Source organism: Muscardinus avellanarius, assembly GCF_963383645.1.
Source record: "Muscardinus avellanarius genome assembly, chromosome: 19".
NCBI classification, from domain to species: Eukaryota; Metazoa; Chordata; class Mammalia; order Rodentia; family Gliridae; genus Muscardinus; species Muscardinus avellanarius.
The window spans coordinates 48109674-48126093 of NC_137805.1; the positions used below are offsets into that span (position 1 = coordinate 48109674).

General features: G+C 40.1%; 1 protein-coding gene across 1 annotated transcript in view; it reads right to left on the reverse strand.

The window, feature by feature from the left end:
• Positions 1–16420, reverse strand: part of TPX2 (TPX2 microtubule nucleation factor) — a gene marked incomplete at both ends in the record, with an annotated part of 39702 nt that overhangs the window by 1141 nt on the left and 22141 nt on the right. Inside the window, 9 exons of the mRNA XM_080716536.1 lie at positions 9–64; positions 937–1048; positions 3859–4005; positions 5073–5249; positions 6428–6523; positions 7975–8191; positions 8737–8878; positions 13430–13601; positions 15360–15511. Of these exons, the coding sequence (XP_080572662.1) occupies positions 9–64; positions 937–1048; positions 3859–4005; positions 5073–5249; positions 6428–6523; positions 7975–8191; positions 8737–8878; positions 13430–13601; positions 15360–15511 (1271 nt within the window). The remainder of the gene's footprint in view (positions 1–8; positions 65–936; positions 1049–3858; positions 4006–5072; positions 5250–6427; positions 6524–7974; positions 8192–8736; positions 8879–13429; positions 13602–15359; positions 15512–16420) is intronic.

Below are 16420 nucleotides of genomic sequence, written 5' to 3' on the forward strand. Positions count from 1 at the left end.
TCCTTGGCTCTTTTTTCAGTGGCCAGCTGAAAAGGTTCCTGAACTAGAGAACCAGAAAGGCCCTCTGAGTATAGAAACAGAGAATATTGGTACAAAAGCAGTACTTACATAAACCTAACCCCCAGGTTTGAGCCAAGTGGAAGAAACACAGATAGCAACAAAGGGCTGAGCAATAAGGAAGCCCTGTTTGAAGAAAGATGGAGTAAGCCACATACAAGCCTTAGAATTTTAAGAGTTGAAAAGACTCCTGAAAATCATTTAGTGTATATGAGAGAAAAGCAAGAACAACAGAGGTAAAGTAGCTAGTTCAAAACTACAAGTCATTTTAAGACACGTGTGGAAGAATCCAAACTTTCTTACATACCACCCAGTGATTAAGGAATCATATATTTTGAATATAAGGTGTTTAGCTTTAGGGCAAACTCCAAAAGAACATCCTGGCTCTCATTCTCACATTTACTTGCTACTCTCTGGGTGGAAAGAGCCTGTAACTTGTTGAAAGGCCAGCTGTGCCAGGCATGGTCACACATGTTTGTAATCCCAGTACCTGAGAGGCTAAGACAGGAGGATTGCAGGTTAGCAGCCAGCCTCAGCTACTTAGTGAGACCCTGTTTCAAAATGAAGAATAAAACAGGGCTGGAGGTGTAGCTTGGATGTAGAATGCCTCTGAGTTAAATCCCTAGTACCACACAAAAAATAAATAAATAAATAAATAAATAAATAAATAAATAAATAAATAAATAAATGTCAGCTGCTTCTGGCTAAGACTCATGTTATCAACCTGGCCCCAACACATTCTAACAAAGGCAAAAGACTAGGTCTGGGGGGAAAGCGACCACTCTCTAAAGTCAAACACTTCTGTCTGACAACAGCATGTCTGTACAGCTTCCCCTGGGAGGTCTAAAAACTCTGCCCCAAGCCCCCATAGAATACTACCAGTGGCTGATCTCTTCTCTTTCTTGGGAACAAAGGGCTCCTGGGAGGTGACGGTGTTGGGTCGAGCCTTGAAGCATGCTGCTTCCTTCTGCTGTTTTGATTCTTCCTCCAGCTATTAGGAAGAAAGTCTGTCAGACAGGCAAATCCACAACTTCTCATGATTACCACACCTTAATAATTCAAGTGGTTTTTTTTTTCTCCCCCAGTACTGGGGATGGAACCCAGGGGCATTCTACCTCTGAGCTATTCCCCAGCCCTATTTTTAATTCTTTATTTTGAAACAGGGTCTCACTGACTTACAAAGGGCCTCACTAAGTATCTGAGGCTGTCTACGAACCACGATCCTCTGTCTCAGCCTCCTAAGTACTGGGATTACAAGTGTGTGCCACCACACTCAGCATAATTCAAGTTCTGATGTCGCTGAACTGTTTTATCATGATAGATCGCAGATAATTTAATATAATTCCTAGTTAACCTCCTCCTCATATCTGAATCCGCTGATAGAGCTATAAAATATCTTTAAGGCCTATCTTATCACAAAAATAAACAATTAGACATTATGTCTCTGGATGTAATTAAGGACCATGCAATATTATCTATAAGGAAAAAAAACCTGACCAGAAATTAATCAAGCCTCTAGTATTTATTTATTTATTTATTTATTTATTTATTTATTTATTTATTTATTTATTTATTGTGGTACCAGGGATGAAACCCAGGGGCATTCTACGAGCTCTACCCCCAGCTCTATTTTTTATTCTTTATTTTGAAACAGGGTCTCACTGAGTTGCAAAGGGCCTCAGTAGTAGCTAAGGCTGTCCACAAACTTGGACCCTCCTGTCTAAGCCTCCCAAATGCTGGGATTACAAGTGTGCCCCACTATGCCCAGCTTCTAGATCTCATTTAAAAAAAATTACTCATTTATAGAAAATATAGAGGATGGAGGAACACATTAAACAAAACCATGGGAATACAATCAGCAAAATCAAAATGGTAGAAAATCTAAATAATCCAGTGTGCTCAACAAATACAATTCAAGGGAGGAATCCATTCATTTAAATAAACTTTAGAAACTGGGCATGGTAGCATGTGCTTATAATTCTAGTACATGGGCTGTTGAGACAGGACACAAGCTCCAGACCAGCCTCAGCAATGCAGTGAGACTCTAAACAAACTAGTGAGACTCTGTTTTAAAACAAAAACTAAAACAGGGCTTGGGGCATAGTTCAGAGGTAGAATGCCTCTGGGTTCAATCCCTAGTATGAGAGAAAGAGAAAGAAAGAAAGGGAGAGAGGGGAAGAGGATGAGAGAGAGAGAAAGAAAAAAAAAGACAGATCTTGAGATTTACTAGAACAACATATAATGTGGACCCATTTAGGTACTGATTTAAATAATTCAACAACTCTCAAAAATTATAAGAAACTTGGGGATATTTAAATGTTGACTACTATTCATGGATCACTAGTTATTACTCTTTTGGATATATGAATATTCTTTATATTTTAAATATACACCAGTATTTAGGGATGAAAAGTGATGCCAAATAGGATTAATTTCAAAATAATCTTGATAGGAGGATTGAGTAGGTAGATGTATAGAGTAGGGCTAAGTAGGTGGAAGTAAAGGTGCAATAAGCTGGATGTGGCCGGGCATGGTGGCGCACGTTTGTAAATCCAGTGCTTGGGAGGCTGAGACAGGAGGATTGCACGGGTTCAAAGCCAGCCTCAGCTACTTAGTGAGGCTCTCAACAACCTAGTGAGACCCTGTTCCCAAATAAAATATAAAATAGGTCTGGCGGTATATCCTGGAGGTAGAAAGCCCCTAGGTTCCATCCCCAGCACCATAAAACTCACTAAATAAATAAATAAGGAATAAAATATAGGACTGAAGGTGTAGCTTGGAGGTAGGATGCCCTGGATTCCATTCCCAGTACTAAGAAAAAAAAAAAAAAAAAGCTGGATGTGGTGGCACATGTCTGTGATCCCAGTGTACAGGAGGATGAGAGGATGAGATAGAAGGATCGTAGATTAGCAGCCAGCCTCAGCAACTTAGTGAGGTCCTCATTAATCTAGTGAGACGCTGTTTTCAAATAAAAAATAAAATAGGGCTGAGGATGTACCTCAGAGCTCAGAGGGAGAATGTCCCTGGGTTCCATTCCAGGTACCACAAAAAAAAAAAAAAAAAAAAAAAAAGTACAGGTGCAATAAGATTTCCATACTTTGACCATTACAGAACAAGGTGCTAGTTTCATAGAATTTGATTATACTAGTTCTACTTTTTTAAGAATTTGAAAAATTGGAAAACAAAGATATTTTTATTGCAGAAAATGTCCCACAAAAACATTCTATGTCTTGGTCCTTGAAAAAGGGAGAGTCACAGCTGGGTGTAGTGGTGTACACCTGTAATCCCAGTACTTGGGAGGCTGAGACAGGAGGATCGCAGGGTCATGGCCAGCCTCAGCACTTAGTGAGGCCCTCCTCACCTTAATGAGACCCTGTTTCAAAATAAAGAATAAAATAAGGCCGGGAGGTGTAGCTCAGAGGTAGAACACCCATGATTCAATCCCTAGCACCAAAATAAGTAAATAAATAAATGAGTCATTACTACTCCCAAAATAGTACTCCTCTGTTTTTCTACAGAAAAAGGCTAACAGGAGGCCTGCACTCAGTTCAAGAGCAATCACAAATCTTGGGCTTCAAGGGGTGATTCATACAAACAAGGATTATCCGAGAGCTCCTTTTGGACATATAAAGATAGGAATTCAGAAGCTGGGTGTGGCAGTGCACACAATCCCAGCATTTGGGAGGCTGAGACAGAAGGATCGTGGTTCAAGGACAGCCTCAGCTACTTAGTGGGCCTGCCAGTGGAACCAACCAACCAACCAGAAACATTTTGGCTGCTCTTCCCAATCCCCTATCCCACCTGGTGCTTCCATGTCTGTGCCTTGAGAGCACCTCTTTTGTCAGTCTCCAAGCAGAAAGGCTCAATCTGGGTCACACTCTTTACCTTCTTCTCTGGCAGATTAATGGTGTCAAAATGAGGCAAGGGAATTGCCTTAAACTTGGGTACCTAATGGGAAAGAAAACATGAAATTAAAGATCTCTTTAGCTGGGCATGGTGGTGCATACCTGTAGTCTCAGTACTGAGGAGCCTGAGACAAGAGGATTGCAGGTTTGAAGCCAGCCTCAACAATTTAGTAAGGCCCTCAGCAACTTAGTGAGACCCTGTTTCCAAATAAGAAATAAAACCAGGTTGGGAGGTTTACAGAGGTAGAATGTCTCTAGGTTCAAACCCCCCCCCCCCACACACACACCAAAAAAAAAAACAGAAACAAAAAATAAATAAATATAAATAAGCGAGGCATGGTGGTACATGCTTGTAATTCCAGTACTTGAGAGGCTGAGACAGAAGGATCACAGGTTAGTTCACACCCAGCCTCAGCAAAGAGATACCTTCTATAACTTAGTGAAACCATTTCAAAATAAAAAATAAAAATCATGCCAGGCATGGTGGCACATGCTTGTAATCCCAGTGCTTGGGAGGCTGAGACAGGAGGATCACACAGGTTCAAAGCCAGCCTCAGCTACTTGGTGAGGCTCTCAGCAACGTAGTGAGACCCTGTTTCCAAATAAAATAGCATATAGGTCTGGGAGTGTAGTCCGGAGGTAGAAAGCCCCTGGGTTCCACCCCCAGTCCCACCAAAAATAAAAAATAAAAATCCTGAGCTAGACCTCCAGCACGATTTTTATTTTTTATGTCCCTGGATTCAATCCCTAGTAACACACACACACACACACACACACACACACACACACACACACACACACAATATACCACACACAATCAACACACACACACACACACACACACACACACACACACACACACACACACACACCCTTTAGCCAGAAAGCAATAACTGCCCCAAAATATGTGGATGACCCTGAAAATTGGGGATGGATTACATAACCTCCTTTGCTGAAAGAATTATGTAAAATTACTTGCTTATTTATATTTCATAAAGTTCTTACAGTTATCAAAGGAAAGTGATTTTACAGCTAAAAGCACTACATAAAAGGTTATCTTTGAGGGATCAAAGAATAACAGTTTGCTACTTATAAAATTGAAACACCTACCTCCCCTTTCTGCAGTTCTTTTATTTTCTTCTCCTTCTGTAACTGACGTTCTTTGTCCCGAGAATCAAAGGAGAAAGGGCACATTTCTACAGTTCTTGCTTCTGGGATCTGAGGCTTAAAAGGCACTGCATAATGTGGCACAGGTTGAGCTCTTATCACTACGTGTTCTTCCTCTTCCTGAGAGAGAAACTGCAGTTTAGAAACAAGACTCCGTACTCTCTCCCACCTCCTCCTCAGAATGTCAATGTATGAGATAAATCATACATCAAATAAGGTGAGCAACTCAACCTTAGGTGCCTTAAGCTTCCTTTTCTTAAAAGAGGGATAATGCTGAAATCCGCTACTGTATCACAGGGGTGAGAGCAAAGTAAAAGCGTCTGTACAGGACTAACACAATTACTCTGAAAGATCCGAAGTTTAGCCAGGTACAGTGGTCCATGTGTGTAATCCCAGAACTTGGGAGGTTGAAACAGGAAGATGGCAGGTTCAGGGCCAGCACACAATAACTTAGCAAGACCCTGTTTCAAAATAAAAAAAAGGACTTGGCATGTAGCTCAGAGGTGGAATGCCCCTGGGTTCACTGGATTCACTCCCTACTACACAAAAAAAAATAAAATAAAATAAAAAATAAACAAAAAAAGCAGAAAGGCATTAACCAAGCATATACCTTAGCCTCTTCTAACTTCACTAACACATGTGACTAGAGTTAATGGCTGCCAAACCCAGAATAGGACCAGTAAGTTGTTTGGGTTCAAGCTGGTAACATAAGATTCTGTGTATTTTAGTTTCAAATGAACCTATAAAAAGGCTTATGCTTGAGATCTGCTATAAAATTACCTTAACTCTGGATATTTATAGATAAAATGGGAGATGTAATAAGAAACTAGTATGATCAATGACAGTTTATGTATTACAGTTCCATGAGCCCTCACCACACAGCCACCTTTGTAACCCTTGGGTTAGCGAAGACATGACAAGGCAGATACAGCTTCTTAGTAAGAATTTAAAACAGTGATCAGGCACACTGAAGAGCCAGGCTTGGCAGCTTTGGATCCATGTTACAAAGTCAGGCTGGTTTCAATGTTAGAGAGATATACAAAGCCCACAATATCTCAGTTTTCCCAACTGCTCCCATAAACCGTAGCAGTTATCAATGAAAATCAGAAGATTCATGCCTTGCCAACTATTTTGCTAGTGGAAAACAAAAAAGATGATCAAATGTTCATACCATTCTTAACAAAAACTCCAGGTACGACTAGTTAGTTACCTTTGATCTCCATTAAGTTTAAGAAATGGTAAGGCTTAGAACGACTATGCAAAAGGAAAAAGAAAACACCGTACTCCCAGTAAGTTACCTCATCATCTTTGGTGGGTATTCGAATTCTGTTCTTCAATGCAAAGGCAGGTGATCTGGGGACAGTGACTGGAAGTGCCTTCTTTTCAGGAACACCCTGAAAGGAGTACATAACTCAATTAGACATCCCTGGACAGCTTCCAGTGGGCCGTGTGAAAGATTAAATTACTCTCTTAAAAAGAAGCTCATGTATTAAGATAATAGATGGCTCTTCTCCGCAGGACCTATAGAAGTGATCAGCACCATGCCATACATAAATACTTAAGTCCTTTCTACAAGCCAGGCGTGGTACACCTATAATCCCAGTACTTGGGAGGCTGAGACAGGAGGATCTCAGGCTCATGGCCAGCCTCAGCTACTTTTGTGAGGCCCTCCACAACTAAGTGAAACCCTGTTTCAAAGTAAAGAATAGAAATATAGAGCTGGGGGATGTAGCTCAGAGATAGAATGCCTCTGGATTCAATCCCAGTACAAAAAAAAAAAAGTTCTTTATATATGAGATGGTGTAGTATTTGCATTTAACCTATCTATACACATCTTCCCATATAGCGTATCACTTCTAGATTACTTATAATACCTAATATAAAGCAAATGCTAAGGAGATAGTTGCTTTACTCTATTGTTTAGGAAATAAGTGACGAGAAAAAAAATCTAATCTACATGTACATAGTTTTCCCCCAGATATTTTCCATCCATGGTTAGTTGACTCTGGATACAGAACCCCCAAGTAAGAACTGACTGTACCTACAAACCTTCATTGCAGTTATTTATTTAAATGTTTCATTTTAAGCCGGGCGTGGTGGCGCACACTTGTAATCCCAGCTTTCGGGAGGCTGAGACAGGAGAATTGCAGTTCGAGAACAGCCTCAGCTACTTAGTGAGGCCCTTTGCAACTCAGTGAGATTCTGTTTCAAGAAAAGAGTGTGTGTGTGTGTGTGTGTGTGTGTGTGTGTGTGTGTGTGTGTGTACACCTGGGGGTGTAGCTCGGATGTAGAATGCCCCTGGGTTCCATCCCCAGACCCGCAAAAAAAAAAAAAAAAAAAAAAAAAAAAAAATTTTATAGTAAATGTTAGCTATTGTTGCTTTTGTAAAAAGAAAAAAAAAGTATGGGTGTTCCATTTACATTATTTATTTAAGGGTGCCTTTTAAAATTAAGTTACAAAGTAAGTTGATTTTTTTTTTTTTTTTTTGGTGGTATCTGGGGTGAACCCAGGGGCTTTTCTACCTCTGGGCTACACTCCCAGACCTATTTCTATTTTTTTTGGAAATGGTCTCACTAAGTTGCTGAGAGCCTCACTAAGTATCTGAGGCTGGCCTCGAACCTGTGCGATCCTCCTGTCTCAGCCTCCCAAGTGCAAGGATTACAAGTGTACACCCCCATGCCTGGCCCAGCTGTATTTTAAATCTTAAAATCTACTTCTGTTTATGTATGGCCCTTTATCACCTCCAGCTCCTAATACAATAGCTTGCTCATAGTTATCTACTAGAACATTTTGAACTCATGGGTAATCCACTTCTGCCAGCACACAAAGCCTAAAATATTCTTACCACAACATCTTCCAAGATCTTAGTTGGGCAAGGTCTAGAATGAAATTCAAAGTGTTCATCCTCAGATTTCTTCTTTGACTCTCGTTCCTGAATTCTTTTTTCAATTTCCAAATCAAAGCCAATAGGCTGAGTGGGTGGTTTCACAGGCGGTTTCTTGGGCAAAATGGGCCCACCTTCAAGAATTCTAGGATCAAGTTCACGTGCTTTGAATTTATATCTGTAAGGTGGAAATTTAAATGACAACCACAAAAAAAATTATTTTAAGTAAAGTAAAATCTACACAACAAAGTTAAACAAAAATAATCATTAAGATGATAAATTTCCATTCTCTTCATAGCCATTATCTTTACCTCTCAAGCACAATGAGACAGACTTAACACTTCCACGACTTTAAAAATTGGGATTTTCTTTAAGAGGAAGGTCTCTCTCCTCAAAGGAGGTATAAAAAGAAACGTAAGACACAGGAGGTTAAGTTTCAGTGCTAACCACATTAAGTTCCAGTTTTCTGCTTCATTAGAACTAAGAAAGCTTTTCATTCAAACCAACGCATTAGATTTTTACCAGCTTATAACCCAGAACATCTCCACATTCCCACTTTCAATCCTTTAATCAAAAAGGCAGAGGAATAGCCTACAGAGATTATAACGCAAATGCAATATATTTTCATAAAAAAGAAAATATCAACTGTTGCCCTTATACAATTAAGAGAAATCAGGCAGGTTCTTGAAACGTTCCTCTGCACCGGGACTTCACGAGACTTACTGTTGCAGTTTCTCCAGCTCCTCAGCCTCCTGTTCTGCAGTGCTTTTGCAGGTCACAGGCCTTGCACGGTATTTGGTTTGGAGTAAGGGAGTCTGTGGATCTCTGGACATCTTGGTCACAGAAGATCTGGAGGGTAACAGGCCTACAAACCAAGATCATAGATATTTACCTAGTTCCCCAAAATTCAGTTTACCTTAAGTGCTACCTCAACTGGGCAATGCAGAGATGAAACGAAAGTGGCTAGCCTTCCACACTCAGGTCAGCTCATGCCAATAAATTTGAAAAATGTTCACTCCTTCCTTCCTAACACTCTTTTGTTTGGTTGGTTGTGGGGATTAAACCCAGGAGTGTTCTACCTCCATACTATAGCCACAGCCCTCCCAAGTGCTGGGGTTACAAGCATGCACTGCCCTATGCCCAGCTTTTTCTTTTTTGATGGCAACAGGGCTTGAACCCAGGAGCATTCTACCTTTGAGCTACACACTCGGCCCTAATTTATTTTTCATTTAGAAACAGGGTCTAAGTACTGTGCATGGGAGATGAACCAGTGATCCTCCAGTCTCAGCCTCTGAAGTACTGAAAGTAAAGGTCTGTGCCACCATACCTGACTCATATCGCTTCTCATTGAGAGGTGGCCAATGTGTAAATTCTATTATACTCTTCTGAACCAAAAATACATTCGTGTCTGATAGGTTCTGTAGCACTACACAGAATGTGCTTTCTATTAACAGTGCCATCTGGGCACGGTGGCACATGCTTGTAATCCCAGTACTTGGGAGGTGGAGACAAGAGAACTGCAGGTTCGTAGCCAGCATCAGTTACTTAGGCCCTCCACAACTTAGTGAGACCATGTTTTAAAATAAAGAATAGCCGGGCATGGTTGGCGCATGCTTGTAATCCCTGCGCTTGGGAGGCGGAGACAGGAGGATCATGCAGGTTCAAAGCCAGCCACGCTGGCTTAAGAGACCCTGTTTCCAAATACAAAAGTATAAAAATAGGTCTGGGAGTGTAGCCTGGAGGTAGAAGGGCTTCCAGGAACCCCAGTATCACCAAAAAAAAAAAAAAAAAAAAAAAAAAAAAAAAGAATAAACTGGGCTTGGTGGCACACACTTGTAATCCAAGCATTTGGGAGGCTGAGACAGGAGGGTCTCAGTTCTTAACCAGCCTCAGCTACTTAGTGAGGCCCTTTGCAACTCAGTGAGAACCTGTTTCAAAACAAAGAATAAAAAATAAGGCTGGGAGTGTAGCTCGGAGGTAGAATGCCCCCTGAGTTCTATCCCCAGTATTGCAATTATTTATTGCAATAAATAATTTATTGCAATAAATAATAAATAAATAAATAAATAAATAAATGACAAAGTCTTTAAAATTTTAAGATTTATGAACCTCCAAAAAAATTTATATCAAAACATCAAAATCACCACTCATGGAAAGTCAAATGGCAAAAGAAAAAAAAAGTCAAAGCTTATCAATATTAAGACAATCACTACTACTCAGCAAATACTGATTTAGTTGGCCAGGGACAATTTGTCATTTTCATAGATGGAATTCACCAATTTAATGCTTATCATATAACAATGGGAGATCAAAATAAATCAAAATATTTATTTTAGAAATAAGCCATGCTTCAAATATACAATTAATCATAATTTAGCTATAACTATAAAAATTGCATAAAATATTTATTTTTCTATTTTCCAGAACTGGGATTCTAAACTCAGAATAAGCTTTAGTCATATATTATTTTGCTCGTGCGTGCGTGCGTGTGTGTATGGTACTAGAGATTGAACCAAGGGCATTCTATCTCCGAGGTACACCCTGTTTTATTTTGAAACAGGGTCTTGCTAAGTTGATGCGATTCTCACTACTTGCTGAGGTTATCCTTAAACCTATAATCCTCCAGTCTCAGCCTCCCAAGTACTAAGATTACAAGTGTGTGCCACCACACTAGCATTAGCAGCATATATTATTTGAAAAGTCATGTTTAAAACTTAAATTTCTGTGAGGATAAAAAAATACATTTCGCTGGGCGTGGTGGCACATGCTTCTAATCCCCGTGCTTGGGAGGTGGAGACAGGAGGATAGTGCAGGTTCAAAGCCAGCTGTGCTGGCTTAAGAGACCCTGTTTAAAAAGAGGCAGAAGAGCTTCCAGGAACCCCAGTATCACCACAAAAAAAAAAAAAAAAAAAAAAAAAAAAAAAAAAATTTGCCTAAAATCCCAGCAACTCAAGAGGCTGCAGCAGGAGAGTGCCAGGTTTGAGGTTAGCCTGGGCACCTTGGTGAGACTCCATTCCAAAATAAAAAATAAAAGGGCTAAGGACATAGCTTGGTGATAGAATGGTTGTGTAGATATACAAGGGCCTGTCTGTGTTCAATCCCAAGTACCAAAGAAGAGAAGAAAAAAAAGACATTTCATTAGGGGGATTACTGGGTTTTGAACACAGAAGCATTCTAACCCCGAGTCCTATTTTATTTTTATTTCACGCTTTTTTCTCCCTGTACTGGGGATGGAACCCAGGGGCATTCTACCTCTGAGCTATACCCTCAACCCTATTTTCTATTCTTTTTTTTTTTTAAATAGGGTCTCACTAAGACTGTGAAGTTAGTAGAGGAGAGCATAGGTTCAACACTACAACATATTGGCACAGGCAGTAACTTTCTCAACAAAACCTCCAAAGCTCAGGAAATTAAAGCAAGAATGAACAAGTGGGATAACATCAAACTAAAAAGTTTCTTCTCATCAAAGGAAACTATCAATAACCTAAAGAGGAAGCCTACAGAATGGGAAAGGATCTTTACCAGCCGCCATTCTGATAGGGGGCTAATATCCAGAATATACAAAGAGCTCAAAAAACTCTACACTAGCAAAACAAACAACCCAATCAAGAAATGGGCAAATGAACTAAATAGACACTTCACAAAAGAAGAGATACAAAGGGCCAATAGATACATGAAAAGATGTTCTTCATCACTGGCCATCAGGGAGATGCAAATCAAAACTACACTGAGATTCCATCTAACCCCAGTCAGAGTGGCAAGCATAAAGAAATCAAGTAACAACAAATGCTGGCGAGGATGTGGGGAAAGAGGAACTCTTTTACACTGTTGGTGGGAATGCAAACTGGTTCAACCACTATGGAGATCTGTGTGGAGATTCCTAAGAAAGGTGGGAATAGATCCACCATATGATCCAGCTATACCACTCCTGGGTATCTTTCCAAAGGGGTTGAATTCAGAGAAATACAGCAACATATGCATACCCATGTTCATAGCAGCACAATTTGTAATAGCCAAAATATGGAACCAACCCAGATCACCATCAACAGATGAATGGATAGCAAAACTGTGGGAAATACACACAATGGAATTCTATTCAGCCATAAAGAAGAACAAAATTATATCATTTGCAAGAAGATGGAAAGCCCTGGAGAACATTATGTTAAGTGAGATTAGCCAAGCACAGAAGGAGAAGATACATATGTTTCCTCTAATATGCCCAAACTAGGAAACACAAAGGATACCAGTGGGACTCCAGATATTAGAGGGGAAATACTAGCTAAGTTTGAATGGAAAGATAGGAGAGGAGGAAGGCCGATCTTGATTAATGAGGGTCTACACCTGAACATGTGTAAAATTATGAATAAGACATGGTTAACCTGGACAACCATTGGTGGGAGGGGGGAAGGGAAAACGAGGGCGGGGGGGAGAGGGCACCAAATATAGTTTAAATGTATACTATTTATGTTCAATAAAAAATTGTTAAAAGAAAAAAATAAATAAAGAGCCTATGAAAGAAAAAAAAAATAGGGTCTCACTAAGTAGTGAAGGGCCTCACTAAGTAGCTGAGGCTGTCTGCGAACCAGGATCCTCCTATCTCAGCCTCCCAAGTACTGGGATTACAAGTGTGTGCAACTACGCCCAGCTCTTTATTTTTATTTTGAAATTGGGTGTTGCTAGGTTGATGAGAGTCTCACTACTTGCTGAGACTGACCTCAAGCTTTAAATCCCGTCTCACCCTTCTAAATACTGTGATTATAGGCATATATCACCACACCTAGCTTCATTATTTTCATAATAAAAAAGTTACAAAATAATTTAAGCTGCTAAAATGCAATAATAATATTAAGAAATGTTGTATATAGCCGGGAGTGGTAGTGCACTCTTGTAATCCCAGCATTAAGATAGGAGGTTAAGATAGTGAGGCCCTTTGCAACTCAGTAAGACCCTGCTCCAATAAAGAATAAAAATAGGGCTGAGGATTTAGCTTGAAGGTAGAATACCCCTGGGTTCCATCCCCAGCACCGCAAAAAAAAAAAAAAAAAAGCTGTATATAAACCCCGGTGGGTCTAACATAGCGCATTAAAACAATGGTTATGTAAGAACAAAAAATTTTAGAGACTTTAAAGGCAAAACAACCATATTCTGCTTTATCTAGAATACTTGCCCTATTCTTTTGACTATTTTATACCACTTCCACTCCTTAGGATATCATTATCTTCTTATAAAAATTATTTTCATAAACAGAAATGATTATGTTAAAATCTTTCAACTGTTCACCATCAAATCTACAAACCATCAGTATTTGCACCCATGCCTATCACTACTCCATCCTCCTTTCGAAGAACAATCCCTTCTTCCGTGCTAAGAATTTTAGGAAGACTCCAGCTAGTTAGGACATTAGTAGGAAACTTACTAATATCTTCTTTTCTGCTCCTCAAATAGTATCTGTTAGGGGTTCGTTTATGGAAGGCTTCAACCTGCTGTGCAAGGGGCACATATGTAGAAGCTGCTTCATCAAATGTTCTCTTCTTTCCTTGAGACAGGTTGAAAGGCTTAATAATGGTACAGCCCTTAGCCACTCGAGCCTGTAAAGAGAAGAGTTATTACCCAAATGACATGTTTTAAAAGATTCGGGCTTGGTGTCACACACTTGTAATCCTAGTACTTGGGAGGCTGAGACAAGAGGATCGCAGATTCATGGTCAGCCTCGGCTACTTAGCCCCTCTACCACTTAATGAGACTGTTTCAAAAATAAAGAATATAAGCTGGGCATGGTGGCGCACGCTTGTAATCCCAGCATTCGGGAGGCTGAGACCAGAGGATCACGGTTCGCGGACGGACAGCCTCAGCTACTTAGTAAGGCCCTCTGCAACTTAGTGAGACCCTGTTTCAAAATAAAGATTAAAAAATAGAGCAGGGGGTGTAACTCGGAGATCAAATGCCCTTGGATTCCATCCCCAAACCCGCAAAAAAAAAATAAAAATAAAAATAAAAAAATAAAATAGGGCTAGGGGTGTAGCTTGGTGATAGAACACATCTGGGTTCAATCCCCAGTACCAAAAAAGAAAAAAAAAAATGTTGTGAAGAAGCACAGATCAACCACAAGCCACACATTCAGCACAGAGAAGTAAAATAAAAAGGGCCTATGTAAAGCTAAGATTATATTGTCAACCCTTCAGCAAGGATTATAACACTAGTTATAATAACTAGTGTTATTCCTAACTTCTTTTTCTTCACCTTTTGTTTTTGGTGGGGGGCAATACTGGGGGGATTGAACCCAGGGCATTCTACCTCCAATCTATACCCCAACTCTTATTTTTTATTCTGAAATAGGGATTTGCTAAGTTACCATAAGCTAATCTTGAAAACTTGTAATCATCCTGTCTCAGCCTTCCAAGTACTAGGTTAACAGGCTTGTGCCACCACACCTAGCTCAAGGATATATCTTAAAAGAAACAGTACAACCTAAGAATTAAAGACTGCATAGGACTGATTTCAAACAATAACAGTGCCGACTACAATGTAAGTAGATTATTAGTTCTAGAATTTTTATTTAGGACTGTTAGTGCTTTTGTTGGTGTTCTAGTAATAAAACTATATAGGATTTGAGTAGTCTGCCCCAACTTTCTTCCTTTCTTCCTTCCTTCCTTCCTTTCTTTCTATTTTGTGGTACTGGGAATTGAATCTAGGAGCATTCCACCTCCAATCTACACCCCCAGTTTTTGTTTTTGTTTTTTAATTGTGAAACAGGGCCTCATTGAGTTGCAAAGGGCTTCACTATGGCTGAGGCTGTCCTCGAAGAAAACGATCTTTCTGTTTCAGCCTCTCAAATGCTGGGATTATAAACATGCACCACAATGCCTGGCCCTAGCCCTGTTTTTATTCTTTATTTTGAAACAAGGTCTCACTAAGTTGCAAGAACCTAAGTGGCTGAGGCTGGCTACAAACATATGATTCTCCTGTCTCAGCCTTCCAAGTACTGGGATTACAAGCACGTGCCACCATGCCCAGCTCCAACCTCATTTTTTCCATAATCCATTATGTTTTGCAAAAATTTTCAGACAAAAGGTTTTGTCAAGAATTATGACAATAGAAATATTTATACCTACAATTTGCTACATATAATTCTATGTGCTTTATGTACCTTCTCAATTCAATTTTCACAGCAACTTAAAAAGAACATTCCCAGAGAGGCAGAGAGCAATCTGTGTAAGATCGCAGTTTACAGTTTATCTTAATTCAAAACGTTTCTCCTAATTATACTATTGTAAATAGTGACCATAAATGCTATACCTAAAATCCTAACTGAATAACAAGAATATTAATTTTGTCTATCAACTTACAGGAGATGAAGGATGCCTTCGAAGTTCAGATATGAAGTTCACTTCTTTATACTCCTCCTGGGTCTTAGGGTGCTGTTTGATTCGCTCATCTGTTCGGAAATGGAAGTCAACTGATTTGGTTACCTGACTTGCTGATTTCTTCACAGGTTGCCCTGAGTGAGAAGCAGAGTAAACCACATAAATAACATTAAGAAAAAAGAACAGTAAAACTCCTTTCATTGTAGTCCTCTGGGTATCTCATGAGTCTAAATTTGTTCACTGTCGTTCACTCCCACCCCCATCTCCCCCACCCCAGTACTGGGGATTGAACCCAGGGACATTCTACCTCTAAGCTACATCCTCAGTCCTATTTTTTTATTCCTTTTCTTTGTGTGTGTGGTGCTGGGGATGGAACCCAGGGGCCTTCTACCTCTGGACTACACTCCCAGATCTATTTTATATTTTTATTTGGAAACAGGGTCTCTTAAGCCAGCAAGGCTGGCTTCGAACCTGCACGATCTCCTTGCCTCAGCCTCCCAAGCACTGGGATTACAAGCATGCACCACCACATCAGACTTTTATTCTTATTTTGAAACAAGGTCTCACTAGGTTGCAGTGGGCCTCACTAAGTAGCTGAGGCTGGTTGTAAACCAATGATCCTCCTGTCTCAGCCTACCAAGTACTGGGATCACAAGTGTGCACCACCACACCTGGCAACTTTGTTCATTATCTATATGTAGCCTCAAACTCAAAATAATCCTCGGGGACACTAATGCAAACTATAGAGGTAGCACAGGAAAAAAGAATCCCATTTCCCAAGTATAGTCATAACTCTAACACAAGAGTCACTGGAATACTTTTAATAGGAAAAACTATGGGCTAACATTGTGTGTGTGTGCACAGCTGTATGTGTTGCTAAAAACTGAACCTAGAATCTCAGGCTTGCTAGTCAAGCTCTATACCCTTAAATTACACTGCCAGTCCCTCTGGATTAACTTTAAAAGAAACTTAAGACGCCGGGCGTGGTGGCGCACGCTTGTAATCCCCGCACTTGGGAGGCGGAGACAGGAGGATTGCACTTG